The sequence below is a fragment of the Suricata suricatta genome, chromosome 4 (genome assembly GCF_006229205.1).
Source record: "Suricata suricatta isolate VVHF042 chromosome 4, meerkat_22Aug2017_6uvM2_HiC, whole genome shotgun sequence".
In the NCBI taxonomy this organism is placed as follows: domain Eukaryota; kingdom Metazoa; phylum Chordata; class Mammalia; order Carnivora; family Herpestidae; genus Suricata; species Suricata suricatta.
Window position 1 is genome coordinate 93,339,077 of NC_043703.1, and position 12,956 is coordinate 93,352,032.

At 40.1% G+C, this 12,956-nt stretch overlaps 1 protein-coding gene across 3 annotated transcripts in view; it reads left to right on the top strand.

The window, feature by feature from the left end:
- CRIPT (CXXC repeat containing interactor of PDZ3 domain) overlaps window positions 1–12,956 on the top strand; it is a 29,764-nt gene that overhangs the window by 8,931 nt on the left and 7,877 nt on the right. Inside the window, exons 4-5 of one of the 3 annotated variants that reach the window (XM_029937308.1) lie at window positions 648–751; window positions 1,480–2,378. In XM_029937308.1, coding sequence (XP_029793168.1) covers window positions 648–751; window positions 1,480–1,526 — 151 coding nt within the window. In that variant the 3' untranslated portion in view covers window positions 1,527–2,378. Of the gene's footprint in view, window positions 1–647; window positions 752–1,077; window positions 2,379–12,956 lie in introns of those variants that run through there. The other 2 variants (XM_029937307.1, XM_029937309.1) reach the window with 2 other exon arrangements.

Genomic DNA, 12,956 nt, shown 5'->3' on the forward strand with positions numbered 1-12,956 from the left:
ACAGTAGGCAACCATTAAAAGATACACATACCTTATTGTAAGTAATAGCACATACATGTACATGCATTCATCAATCATTTGGTACTGATTATGAGTCTACTGATAAGAACTCTTCATCATTTTCCTCACATAAATTATAACCAGAGTGCACATTTCTGGTATCTTAAAATGGAGCAGGAACTGATACTTGCAAAGTGCCAAGTCCTTCCACTTATGATTTTGTTCCTATTTTGAAGTTGTCTCCCCTAATTCAGTGGCATTTTAGTGATTCACATTTATCTCGCCATCCTCAAGCAGTCTCATAGGCTTTCATAGAACTGGTCAATTTTTGCACCCACATTTCGTCAATTTCCATAATATTTAACTATATCACACAAATAGATTGACAAATACAACTTGTAGAAACAGGCTTGGGATCAAGTACAACAGACTGCTTAAAAGCATACAACTCACATGGAAGGGGTAGGAGAGTGCAGGAGCAGTGAGAGAGGGTGGCAAGTGTGCTGCGCCTCTCAATCGTGGAGTTTGACAGAGGGGACAAAGCATGGATTAACCCCATTTGTTGCTTAAGGGAAGTCACTTAAGTGTTTCTATTCTACTTTTCATTTTTCTTTCTTTAAAAACAACAACAACAACAACAACTCAAGATTCGATCCGTATGGAAAGAACAAGTTCTCCACTTGCAGAATTTGTAAAAGTTCTGTGCACCAGCCGGGCTCTCATTACTGCCAGGGCTGTGCCTACAAAAAGGGTAAGTTTCTTTCAACACCGTTTCTCTATTCATATCCAGCCTACTTTCGGCTCTGACTTCGATAACACAGAAAAGGAGTAGCCTTTCATAATTTCAAAGACCAATCCTGTTAGTCAAGTGCTTTTTTCTCTAAGGCAAGATGACCCTTAGAACCCGGTACATAGTTGCCAGTCTGTGCTTGCTTTTTCTCTTCTCTGATGCTTTCAAATTATGTTTTAAGCCTCAGGAGTGACAAATAAATCAAAGTGTTGATAGTAGGTATTTGATTGGTATTATGTGTTGGTATTATGATTTGATTGCTTACATGTTTTGTTTGTTTGTTTTAGGCATCTGTGCAATGTGTGGAAAAAAGGTTTTGGATACCAAAAACTACAAGCAAACGTCTGTGTAGATGTGTCGATGATATTTCTGGCTTTCTATGTGATTTTACTTTTTGCTTAGAATTTCCAAGGCATAACACAGATGTTCAGGTTAAAATTAACACATTTTAAGACAGTGACTATTAAACTGTTGATTAGTTGATAAGTATTCTTTTTTTTTTTTATGCTTTCAGGAAGTTCTAAACAACAGTGTAACTAGTTTTCTGCCTTAGTTCTTTTCCTCACAAGCATCTTGTTGAACTAGCATAAGTGGAAAATTGAATGAAAAATATTTTCCCAGTTCTGTATATGCTTTTTATTGATCATTATTTGTATAATTCTTTTCCTCACCCTCTACTTTATTTATAGATATCACAGAAGAGAGAAGGAGATTACTGATGGATGTTTTGCTCTGAATTTTACATCAGACTTGTCATTTCCCTCATTCCCTTCTTGGTTGCATGGTTCTTTGAGCAGTCTCTTTATTAATTGTAGGTTCATAGGGCATTGAAATATCCAAGACCATTATTGCTGAATGGTTCCTTAGTAATTAGCCCAGACCCCAATCACAAGTTTGTATTATGATACTTTTTATTTATTCTTTATGCCAAAGTGCAGTTTCTTTCCTATGAGAATACAAGGGTCAGCCCATGTATGTCCAAATGAACGCACTGAATTTCAGAAAAAGACAGGTTGTGCACATTACCTTGAATTCGAATGTTCACAAAAGCCAAAACAGTGTTCATCCATGGTAATGTGTAACAAATGAGTGACTACTCTTTTTGGAAGGCTCCTTGAAGCAAAATCCAAACTTTTTTTTTTTTTACCTTCCATCCCAACCCCCCAAAATAAATAGAACAAAACCAACATTTTGACTCTTCTATATATATATATATAACATAGACTGCTAAGACTACTTTGAGGTTCAAAGTATTTTTCTTGTGCTGCCTTCAGAAGTTTTGGACTTCTGCTTTTGAAGCCTGCAGCCTGTTATGAGAAACCAAAAACATATTCCTTATCGCCAAGTGTGGTATGTGAACATACATATCACTATAAAATATGCAAGAGAGATAACATGATACACATGGTGAAGATACTACATTTCTGTTTGCTTTAAAATTATTATGGAAAATATTTAAAATTTTAACCTTAATTTATCTGTAAGTTTTTTTAAAATAGTGTTTTTCTAGGATACGTTGTTATTCTTATCCAGAAGAATCACAAAGATGATGCAAAATATAATAAAAAAGCTCTGAAAGCAAGAAGTATCTTCTCATGCTTTAATCAATTAGGGAGTTTTCATTAAATCTACACAAGGGGCCCATAATAAGATCAAGTCAGAGTGTCCCCCAAGTCCATTAAAAATTGGGTGGGTCGACTTAGAGAAAGTACTTTTCTCAGGTATCAGGTAGGTTATGACTTCCACAACTATTTCAAATTTGTGCTTTGCATAACTTCCTTCCATAAATGACATACTGGCCAGACTCAAGTTCTTCTAGAAGATTTTTGTTATTATTACACCTCAGAATAGACTATACATATTATAAATTTTTATATTGTTGAAATAACAGTAAGACTGCCATAAGTTGAATAAAAGTTGGGGCACCTGGATGGCTCAGTTGGTTAAGTGTCCCAACTTTTGGTTTCAGCTCAGGTCATGATCTCAGGATTCCTAAGATCAAGCCCTGCATCACTCTGTACTAACAGCGTGGAGCCTGCTTGGGATCCTCTCTCTCCCTCTCTCTCTGCCCCTCCCTACCCTCAAAGTAAATAAACAGTGTTTTAATTGAATAAAAGTTTTAAGTGAGAAGGAAAATCCCAAAACAAAACATGAGCATAAAATATTTTTTAGAGGAGCCTGGGTGGCACGGTCCGTTGGGTGCTTGACTTCAGCTCTGGTCATGAGCTCACAGTCTGTGAAATGGAGCCCCATATCAGGCTATTAGCACGGAACCGGCTTCAGAGCCTCTGTCCTCCTGTCTCTCTGCCCCTGCCCCACTTGCACTCCGTCAAAAAATAAAACATTTAAAAATAATAAAATATTTTTAAAACATAAGGCATAAAAACAAACTATAAGATGACATAATTAAGGCCAAACAGCTTTTATCAAAGTAAATGTAAAAGTGATTAATGTATTTTTAAACCTCAGATTGTATTTAAAATACACATATTAGAAATAGCGTAAATACCAATAGCATACCTTTAAGTACATTCATTCATAGAATATGCAGCTATCAAAATGATGTTAAGAATTACGCATGTGCAGAAGCTTGTAGGCATATACAAAAAACATCTGAGAGCAATTAGTACTGTTTTCTCTGTAGAGTGGAACTGAAGGTTGAGGAAAGAGAGACTTAACCCTTTTACCCTAATGGCAACCACCTAATAATACATTTTAGTTCCTACTTCCCCTACATGTTGAAGCAGGAGACTACTAGTTATAGTATCCTGGAAATATATATATTTACATGCACATATATGTATATGTTCTGAGAATTTGAAGAAGAAACACATTCTTCTGCAGTTGACTTCATTTTTTAAAATGATTTTTAAAAATGTTTTCATTCTTGAGAGAGATACAGAGCAAGAGCTGAGGGACAGAGAGAGAGAGGAATCCTAAGCAGGCTCCAGGCTCTGAGCTGTCAGCACAGAGACTGACGTGGGGCTCAAACTCCTGAACTGCAAGATCATGGCCTAGGCCAAAGTCAGACACTCAACCAACTGAGCCACCCAGGCACCCACTGCCTTATTTTTAATGTTTCTCATGTTCGGTTGGCCATTTTCTCTCTATTGATATATATATATTTTTTTTTCTTGGCCAATTTAAGAATACATTGCAGACATACCTTTTCACATTTAATGTTACATATGTACTTCGTAAGAACAAACATACTAAGTACAGTTACCAAACTCAGGAATTTAACATTGATAGAATGCTTTCATTTAATCTACAGCCCCTATTCCACTTTCAGGTGTTGTTCTGTTGGTAATTTTTTGGCAGCTACAGGATCTAGTCCAGGATCATACGTTAGATTATCATGATTCTGTCTAGAACAGTTCCATAGCCTGTCTTTTATAGTATCAATATGTTGAAGAATACAGGACAGTTAAAGTATACATTATCCTTCAGTTTGGGTTTCTTTTTCTTTTTTTTTTTTTTTATGTTTCCTTGTGGTTAGATTTGGGTTATGCACTGTGAGCTGAAATACTATGAGTGATCTGTGCTTCTGGTGTCACACCAAGACTCACACAATATCACTTTCTCCCATATTGATGTCCATTTTGATCACTTGGGTAAGATGTTTGTCTTAACCCGGGGCCTGGGGACTGCTCGTCCGCCCGACCACTTCCACCCCAGGCTGGAGCGGCACTTGGGTGCCGCGGTGCACTCACTTGCCATGTCCAGGCGCGCATGTCCCCGGCTTTGAGCGCGCCTCCGTCTTGGGTCCTTCACCTGAGGGAGGGAGAGAAAACAGGGCAGGAGAAGGGAGACGCAGAGAGTGAAGACAGCACACGGTTTCCGATCAAGCCTCTAGCTTCTTTATTCTTCTTCCTTCTTTTTTTTTTATTAAGAAAATAATTCCTCTTATATAGAATTTTGGGGCGGAGAACTGACCCGCATCGGTTACCAGGTAAACAGAGTCAAATGCATGTCAAAAGAAGCGCCCAGACTTGCCTCTGCAATGCTGGGGAGGGGGAGCTAGCACTGAATAATCCAAAATGCAGTTTTGATCTTTTGTGCACCTTGGCCACTCCACGTCTGGCCCAGCATGACTGACGCCAAAATCTTGGACCAGGAAATGGCAATCTCCAGCCTCCAGATGCAAATCTTGTTTACTGGTTTACTCCCCGGAGAGTGATAATCCTTGTATGAGGCAGCCAGAAAACTTGGCGGCTTCCGACAGATGTTGTCCAGTTTCTCCACTGAATAGTTACTATTTTTCTTTTTATAACTAGTTGATAATTTGCGAGGAGAAACTTTTTTTTAAGTTTATTTATTTATTTTGAGTGGGGAAGGGGCAGAGAGAAAGGGAGGGAGAGAATCCGAAGCATGCACTGCACTACCTGTGCAGCATCCAATTCGGGGTTCAATCTCATGAACCGTGAGATCATGACCTGAGCCAAAATCAAGAGTCAGACACTTAACTGACAGAGCCATCCAGATGCCCAGGAAATTTTTGAGACTACATTGATGTTCTATTGCTCATCAGACCTGCCTCTTAACAGCTTTAGCATCCTTTGATGATTCTAATCTGAAAAACATTTTTCACTATGATGCTTAGAAAACTGTGATTTTCTTGTTTTTTTTTTTTTAAATAAGAGAGTGAGTGGGGGAGAGTGGCAGAGGGAGAGAGAATTCAACGCTGAGCATAAAGCCTGACATGGGGCTAGATCCCATGACCCTGAGATCATGACCTGAGCCAGAATTAGGAGTCAGACACTCAACTGACTGAGCCACCCAGATACCCCCAAAACTGATATTTCTAACTACACTACACAAAATTGTATTAACTAGTTGTTATACTACACTAAGGAAAAGATTTCCCTTTATCAGTATAGATATCTGTATAGAATAAATGCTTTTTTTTCTGACCATTGGAGTGTTTGTTACAGATATGATGCCTTTTTACCACAAATACTTAAGTGTGTATTTTCTAAGAACAAGGATAGTTTCTTACATAAACGTATCACAGTTATTAAAACCAGAATATTAACATTAATATGACACTATTACCTAATCTTTTCCATATTTTACTAGTTGTTCCAGTAATGGCCTTTGTTAAAACAAAAACCTAGTCCATGGTCCAAATCAGGATAACACATTACATTTAGTTGCCGTGTTTCTAGTCTCCTTTAATCTAGAACAGTTCTTGATGTTGTCTTTCAAAAACATCAAGGTCATGACATAGGTCAGTTATTTTACAAAACCTCCCTTAATCTGAAAATTTCTGATGTTTTTTCACAAGTAGGTTGAGCATCGTTGGCAGGAATATCATGGAAGTGATGCTACATCTTTACGGTGCATTTTACTGTGTCACTTGGTCCTTACAAGGGGTCAATTTGGATGACTTGTTTTAGGTGGTCTCTGCTAGATTTTTCACTTGTAAAGTTTCTATTTTTTTTCTACTAAGTTAAGCATTTTTGTTGGGAGATTCTTTGAGACTAAATATTCTATTTCTCAGCAAACTTTCACACACTAATTTTAGCATCCAGTGATGTTTTTTGGTTGAATTAATACCCTGAGAGTTGCCAAATGGCTTTCCAATTATGTCATTCTTTTTACATTCATTAGTTGGTATTCTGCTATAAGGAAAAGCTGTCTCTTTCCGACTGAGTATGAATTCATGGATTGCCATTTTATTCAGGTCTATTGCTCTCACTTGCTTTTATGTCAAGTGGGCTCAGATTTGGCCAGTGGGAGACCTTTCAAGGTGGTTCCTAGGTATTTTAGACATGTTCTCATCATTTTTCAAAGAATTCCTTACTTTCCAGCACAAGATGTTTCCAGTTTACTTTATATTTTTCCTACCCAGCCCAGGAATCAGCCACTTCTCCAGAGTTTCTTTTAGTGGAGAATGGTATTTACATGTTAAAATACCTGCTGGGTTACCATTGTGTTGAGGCCCCTTCAGCAGAGAGAGCTAAGAAACCATAAGTTTCACTAATACCTCCGATTCCAGTTCAGCCCTACAGGTCCTTTATCTTTCTTCAGTCTGAAGGTGTTATCTTCTTCCACAGCGAGAACCCTGACTTCCAGCTTCATCCAGAGTCACTCATTTGCAGAGCTCTGAATTTTTTTTATATTGGTCATGTATTTTATAAATAAAATAATTTTTTAGGCAAGCCCACAGAAAATTTACACATGTGAATGTCATTCATCAGTCTGGTATTACAGAAGAAAAAAGAGGTCAGAAACTTAGGTGCATATGCCTCCCAGACAAATCTGGCAAGTGAGCAAATGGTACTAACTTTCTCAATTCAGCTGAAGTTTATTGAGCCCCTCTACTTTCTTCTGTTTGTCCCTAGTCAGACTCCTGCTATTGGTTCCAAAATGTTTTCTCATTAGCGAGAACTTGATAACCCATTGAATTAATGTGAAATTGAGGTGTGACAGTAGGAACAATGAAAATCTTGAGAGAACAGCGAGGAAGGAGAGGCTGGTTCAAAGCAACAATCCTGGCCAACTAGGAAGTAGACTAGGTGGTACTCGGAGAATGGAAGTGAAGAGAAAGATTTGAAAACTTGATAAGGGAAGTTTTTTCAGGACTTGACTGCATGGGGGAATGAGGTGAGTCACAGAGGGTCCCGTTTAGATGTGGTAATAGTAGGTCTCTCCACCAGATGGCAATAGTGTTCTTGGTTTTTAGTTTTTTTAATCTTTTTTTGCTAAAAGATTGGCAGTTTTAGCAACTTAAAGATCAAACAGATGGATTTGAGTTTCCAACAACATTGTGAAGAAATAAGATAGTGTTGCACCAGCACAAAGACAGAAACAGAGAGACCAGGAGTAGATGAATCCACACATGGAAAAGGTGGCATTGTAAATCAGTGGGGAAATTCCTCAGTAGATTCAAACTGGATCCCTATACACAAGCCAAATCCAGAAAGAGTACACTTATGACAAGCGCTGAGTAATGTACAGAATTGTTAAATCACTGTATTGTACACCTGAAACTAATATAATGTTGTATGTTAACTATACTTGAATTAAAATTTAAAAACTTAATTAAAAAAAAGTCAAATGCAGGAAGTCCTGAGCTGCCTGTTATCCAACATCAGAAAACAGTTTTCTAAGTCTTGTCCAGTTTTCTAGTTGTTTAGAGCAGGAATATAAGTCTGGTCCCCACTAATCATGGTCATAAGTGGAAGTCAAATATCATTTATTTAGAGTTTTTGTGTTCCTTCAGAGTTTCATTTTCCTTTTTCCAGTTGCTTTTATCTATTTATGTCTCTGTTTTCCTTGTTAGAAGTTTTTCTCAGTTGTCTGGTCTTTTTTTGTTTTCTGCTCACTCTTAATAGAATAGGAGACTTTGGAAACATGGCTTGTGTTGGTGGGCAAGTTGACCATGAATTTCACGTAAGGTACAGCTTATCAACAGTGACACCACTGACATTTGCACTGGATAATTTTTGGTTGTGGGAGGCTTTATTGTGAATTGTAGGATCCTTAGCCACATCGCTGGCTTCCACCCACTAGATGCCAGGAGCACCCCCACCACAAGGTTTGTGACAATCAAAAATGTTTCCAGACATTGCAGTATGCCTCTAGTGGAGAATCATTAATGTAAGATAACCTATCTGGTCCGATAAAGTCAGTATCTTTAGATATTTCCTCTTGAGATGGTCAGTATTCTCCACAGGACAGTCCTTCAGTTTCCCTTGCCTGAAGGATAAAGTGGAAGGAGGGAGCAGGGAGCCTTCGATAGACACGCATTCACTTACTCTCCTGTTTTAAATACTCTCCACCCACCCTCAGCGTTGCCTGGTGTTCCTTCATTTAGAAGCCATCTGTTTTCCCATCTCTGGAAGCTAAACCTCTAGACTTTGGCCAGAGCATGGGAGGAGCAATCAGCCAGTGTTATGGAGTAGGGGGCGGGGAGATCCGAGAACTCTCCTGATCCTCAGCCTTCATTCGACTAGTCCTCCTTAGTTCAGCATCCCAATTCACACCACTTTCAGAGGCACCATTCACCCTTGCGTCTTCTAAGTGTTCTGGAGTGCATATTGAAATTTGTTTTTATCTTTACTTACTGTCAGTTTACAGTGTGGTCTTTCAAGTCTGCCCAGTCCATTACCATTTATCTGCTTTATACCCTCTCAAATGTAGTTCCTTTGGTATCTTCTTTCACTCTTTATCCCTGGGATTTATGCCACCCCCCAAAATACCTTTAATGCAGTTTTGTGTGGGGAGGTTCAAAACAATAAAATTTAGATGTGTATTTCATTCTGTCATTCTTATCCAAAAGCTTCAGTTTCATACACTTTTGATAGTTTCGTCATGTTTCTAATGGCCACCAGACATTAGCTCTTACTTTGGAATGTGGCTGTCAGGTGGAAGAGGACAGATGCAACCTTCATTTCCTTCCCACCCCCTCTCTTTCTTACCAATAATATTAGATTTCTATTTTTTATAAATAATATAATTAGATTTTGATACAGAGAGGAGATATCCTAATTTATAGGAGAAATGGTGGGGACAAAAAGAAGCAAAGACATAGAAGTGGGGATGAAGAGTGAGATTAGTGGAGGATGTGGGAGATGAACCTGGCTGAAGTTGACATTCATGTTGAAGGGTCATGGGAGATATGGATATAATAAATAGATACAGCGGGACCAGATTATGAAACCTAAAATACTGGTTTGAAGAGATTAGACTGGATCCAGGAGGCAGTAGGGAAGCATTATAGACTTTTCTTCTGATTGATTAAAGTAGATTTGTAAAAACTAACAGCTCTGACAACTAACAGATGGACAGGAATAGGGAATGAACAGAGGCAAAGGAGCTTTCTAGGAGACTGGCTGAAATCCAGATAGAAGTGATAAGGTACTAGGCCATTGTGGAGGGATGGGAATGGAAAGGATTAACTGAAAAGTCTTTGTTCAGGAGAATTTGATTGGAATTGTTACTGGCAGCTGGTATAGAAATTAAATAGATCACAGCTCTTCCATTCAAGGATGGCAGATCTAAAATGCATTAAATACAGTTTTGGTTGTGGCAAGAAATGTGCCTCCTAGAGCACCATGTGATTTAGTTACTGAGAAAAGACCCAATGAGCACAACTCAAGGAAAAGGTAGGAGAGGCAATTATAAATCGACAGAGTGGCCTCACTGGGATACAAGGATTCCTGATGAATAGACAGCCTTCATGGATCATGGAACTGAAAAGAAACTAAAACCCTTGCTCTATTTCACTCCTGCTTTTTCAGTGGACATGTCCTATACAAGACCCACGTGGGCCCTTCCAACCTCTGAGGCCCACATAACCTTTCTGGTTACATGTCTGCCACCAACAGCACCTTCCCTCTAGTCTCAGTTCAAATGCCTGGAAGAGAATCAGCTCAGGACACATGTCGTACATACCCAAGCGGCCTGCTGTGACAGAGGCTGGGTCAGGGACAGAATGGTTACGCAGTGATGTTCATTCAGCAGCAACAATGAGTATGGCAGGAGCCCTGACCTGCCCAAATGAGACAGCTGTTTTAATGAATCTGAATTGGAAAGGAAGGTGGAATGTTTTGGTGTCTAACCTTACCTTTTGAAGATGTGGTCAGTTCCAGAATCCCTTTGTCCCTCACAAAGCACCGGCCTCCTAATGTAGTGTTTATCGGTCAAAAGCAAGTTTGCTGGCCTTGCCACACATCCCCACAGAATTTGGTCTTCTGTTGTGGAGCTCCACGAACTCACAGTTTTTCCAAATGTACTTACAATTTTTCTACATCTCTGCAGTTGTTCAGGATCAAGGGTCAGCAAACTATGGCCCACAGGCCAGTCACCTATTTTTGTGTAGAAAGTTTTACTGGAACACAGCCATAGCCATTCATTAACAGATTGTCTTGGCTCACTTTTGTGTACAATGGCAGAGGGACAAAGCCTAAAATATTTACTGTCTGGCCCTTTAAGGAAAAGTCTGCTGAGCCCTGTTCTAGATAGTTCTAGAAAAGACTGGCATTTTTTTTTTTTTTTAAAACCTTGGGTCAATGTAAAAGATTAGTGGCTGCAAAGTAGTCATACAGTGTTTTCCTAGGCCATTTTTATTGTTTCTTAATTTCATAATCACTTTATGGACTAAATTTTGGGCCAGAAGTCACTCAGACATCTCTAAAGATTATCTTATTGGCATAAGCAAAAGCATGTATTATTGTATGTTTATGAGCTAAACAAGTAATTTGATCTAGATCACTGTTTACAGTTTAATCGACAAGTCTTTAGTCTATTCTGGTTATTTACCCAAGGATTATCTTTTCTTGCTACATTCACTCAAATATAATACTCTATAATTATTTCCTGTGTGCCCTGGAATGTTGAGCCCTTTCTTCAAATGAGTCTTTTCATTTGTTTCCATAACATGGAATTGGCCTTTAGGTGACATGGTTGAGGTTCCTCAAACAGGGTATTAACTTTCACTCTTCGCAGCTGGAGAAACATAATCCTATTTCATGAGTTAGTGGCCCAGAGAGCCTCCTACCTTCTCACACTATACTCCTTTAGTAAAATAAACGTTAACCTGGGATCTTTCTGGATTGCTTGCAATGAACCTGTGTTCTCAAGGAGCTCGCTCCATACTGCGCATACTGAGTTAAGGCAGCCCACTTGGAACAAAGGAGCCTTAGCCAAGCAGTCAGTGGTAAAAATACACCACCATGATAAAAGCCCTGATTTATCCCTCGGGTGCCTCCTACATGGTTTGCCAACAAACTCTTCTTTCCCTGCAATCCAGGCTCTTTAAAGTCAGCTGCCACTCTCCCTCCAAAAGGAGAGGGTGAGAGACTTTGTTGTTTTCACATTGAGAAGGATCCTCCACCCCCACGCTCCTCGCCTAGACTCCTGATTCACACAGCACAAGTTGAGAAACAGGGAAAGAGACTCTCCCTGCCTAGTCATGTGGCAGTTAGCTCTTTCAAATGAGAAAAACGTGTGTTCATAATGACCAAATTGGAAATGTACAGCCATCACTGCTTCTGGAAATTCGGGGCTGTTTCTGGGCCAGATCAGTCTCCAACCAAGTAAGTGGCAGCCAGCCTGTGGCCAGTCCTGTCAGAGCTTGCCTTGTCCCCAGCGCCCTGGGGGATCCTCTCACCTTCTTCCTTCCTGCCCAACTCGGAAGCCTTCCGGGACACCTCCGCAGGAGACCACCCTTTCACATGTCTTCCCCTGGGCAACTCCCTCCCCCTACTAAGCTGTAAGATCCTTAAGTCTAGAGGAGCTTGTTCAACAAGAGACTTAGATAAACTTGCCAAGAACAAAACAGGATTACCTGTCCCCCTGTATGCAGCCCAACAGATGAAGTCAGTGGTTTTGAGTGCATGAGGTGACTTCAGATCTGCTTGGAGCAGGGACACCAAGTTAGAGCAGGAAAGTTCCAGAGAGGGTGTGAGTGAGAGAGCCTCAAGGTGTGCAGCTACTGCCCCATCACCGCTCCCGACACCCCAGTCTGACGGGCTGGAAGGCCTCCATGCTCCACTGTGGAACTCATCGACCACCCCATCCTAGAGAAGATCCCTTTATTCTCAGTGTTGTGTCTAATAGTTGCTTAGCTCTGGGATGCCACACTGCAGAAAATGTGAACAGCCTATAGAAAAACTGCTTTCGTGCTGGAGGTCTTATTTTAACTGTTCTGTTAAAGTTCACTTTTGGCTCAATGTCTGGTTTCATTTGGGACTGACTTCCTCTCTTGCAGGCCCTGGACCCATGAAAGCTATGGATTTATGTGGCAGCATTGTGTCAGTGGATCCCTGCGCCCCATGTTTACTCTCCTTCCTTCCCCTCATTCAGGCCGCTGGCCTAGTTCAAGCTTCTTATCGCAGAAGAGGGATGTGATAGCAAGAGGCAAAGAAATAGGAGTGTCTTCCTGGATTTTGGTTCCAGAAGCTGGTTAGGAGAGAGAAGAAAGACCTAGAAGCATAGACAAAGTATTTGGAAGAAAAGCTAAGGAGATCAGAAAAGAGTTCCCTGCGCCTGGGGGAGGGGAGGACCAAGTAAATTCCTGAGCAAATACCAAGAGCAGAGAGATATGGCTGGGTCCTGTGCAGCTGCTCTGCCTGGCCCACCTCGGGAGGATGGTGCAATCCCAGACATTTTTATGGGCCCTGGGAATAGAGAAGGTACATCCCTTGTATTCTCAGCA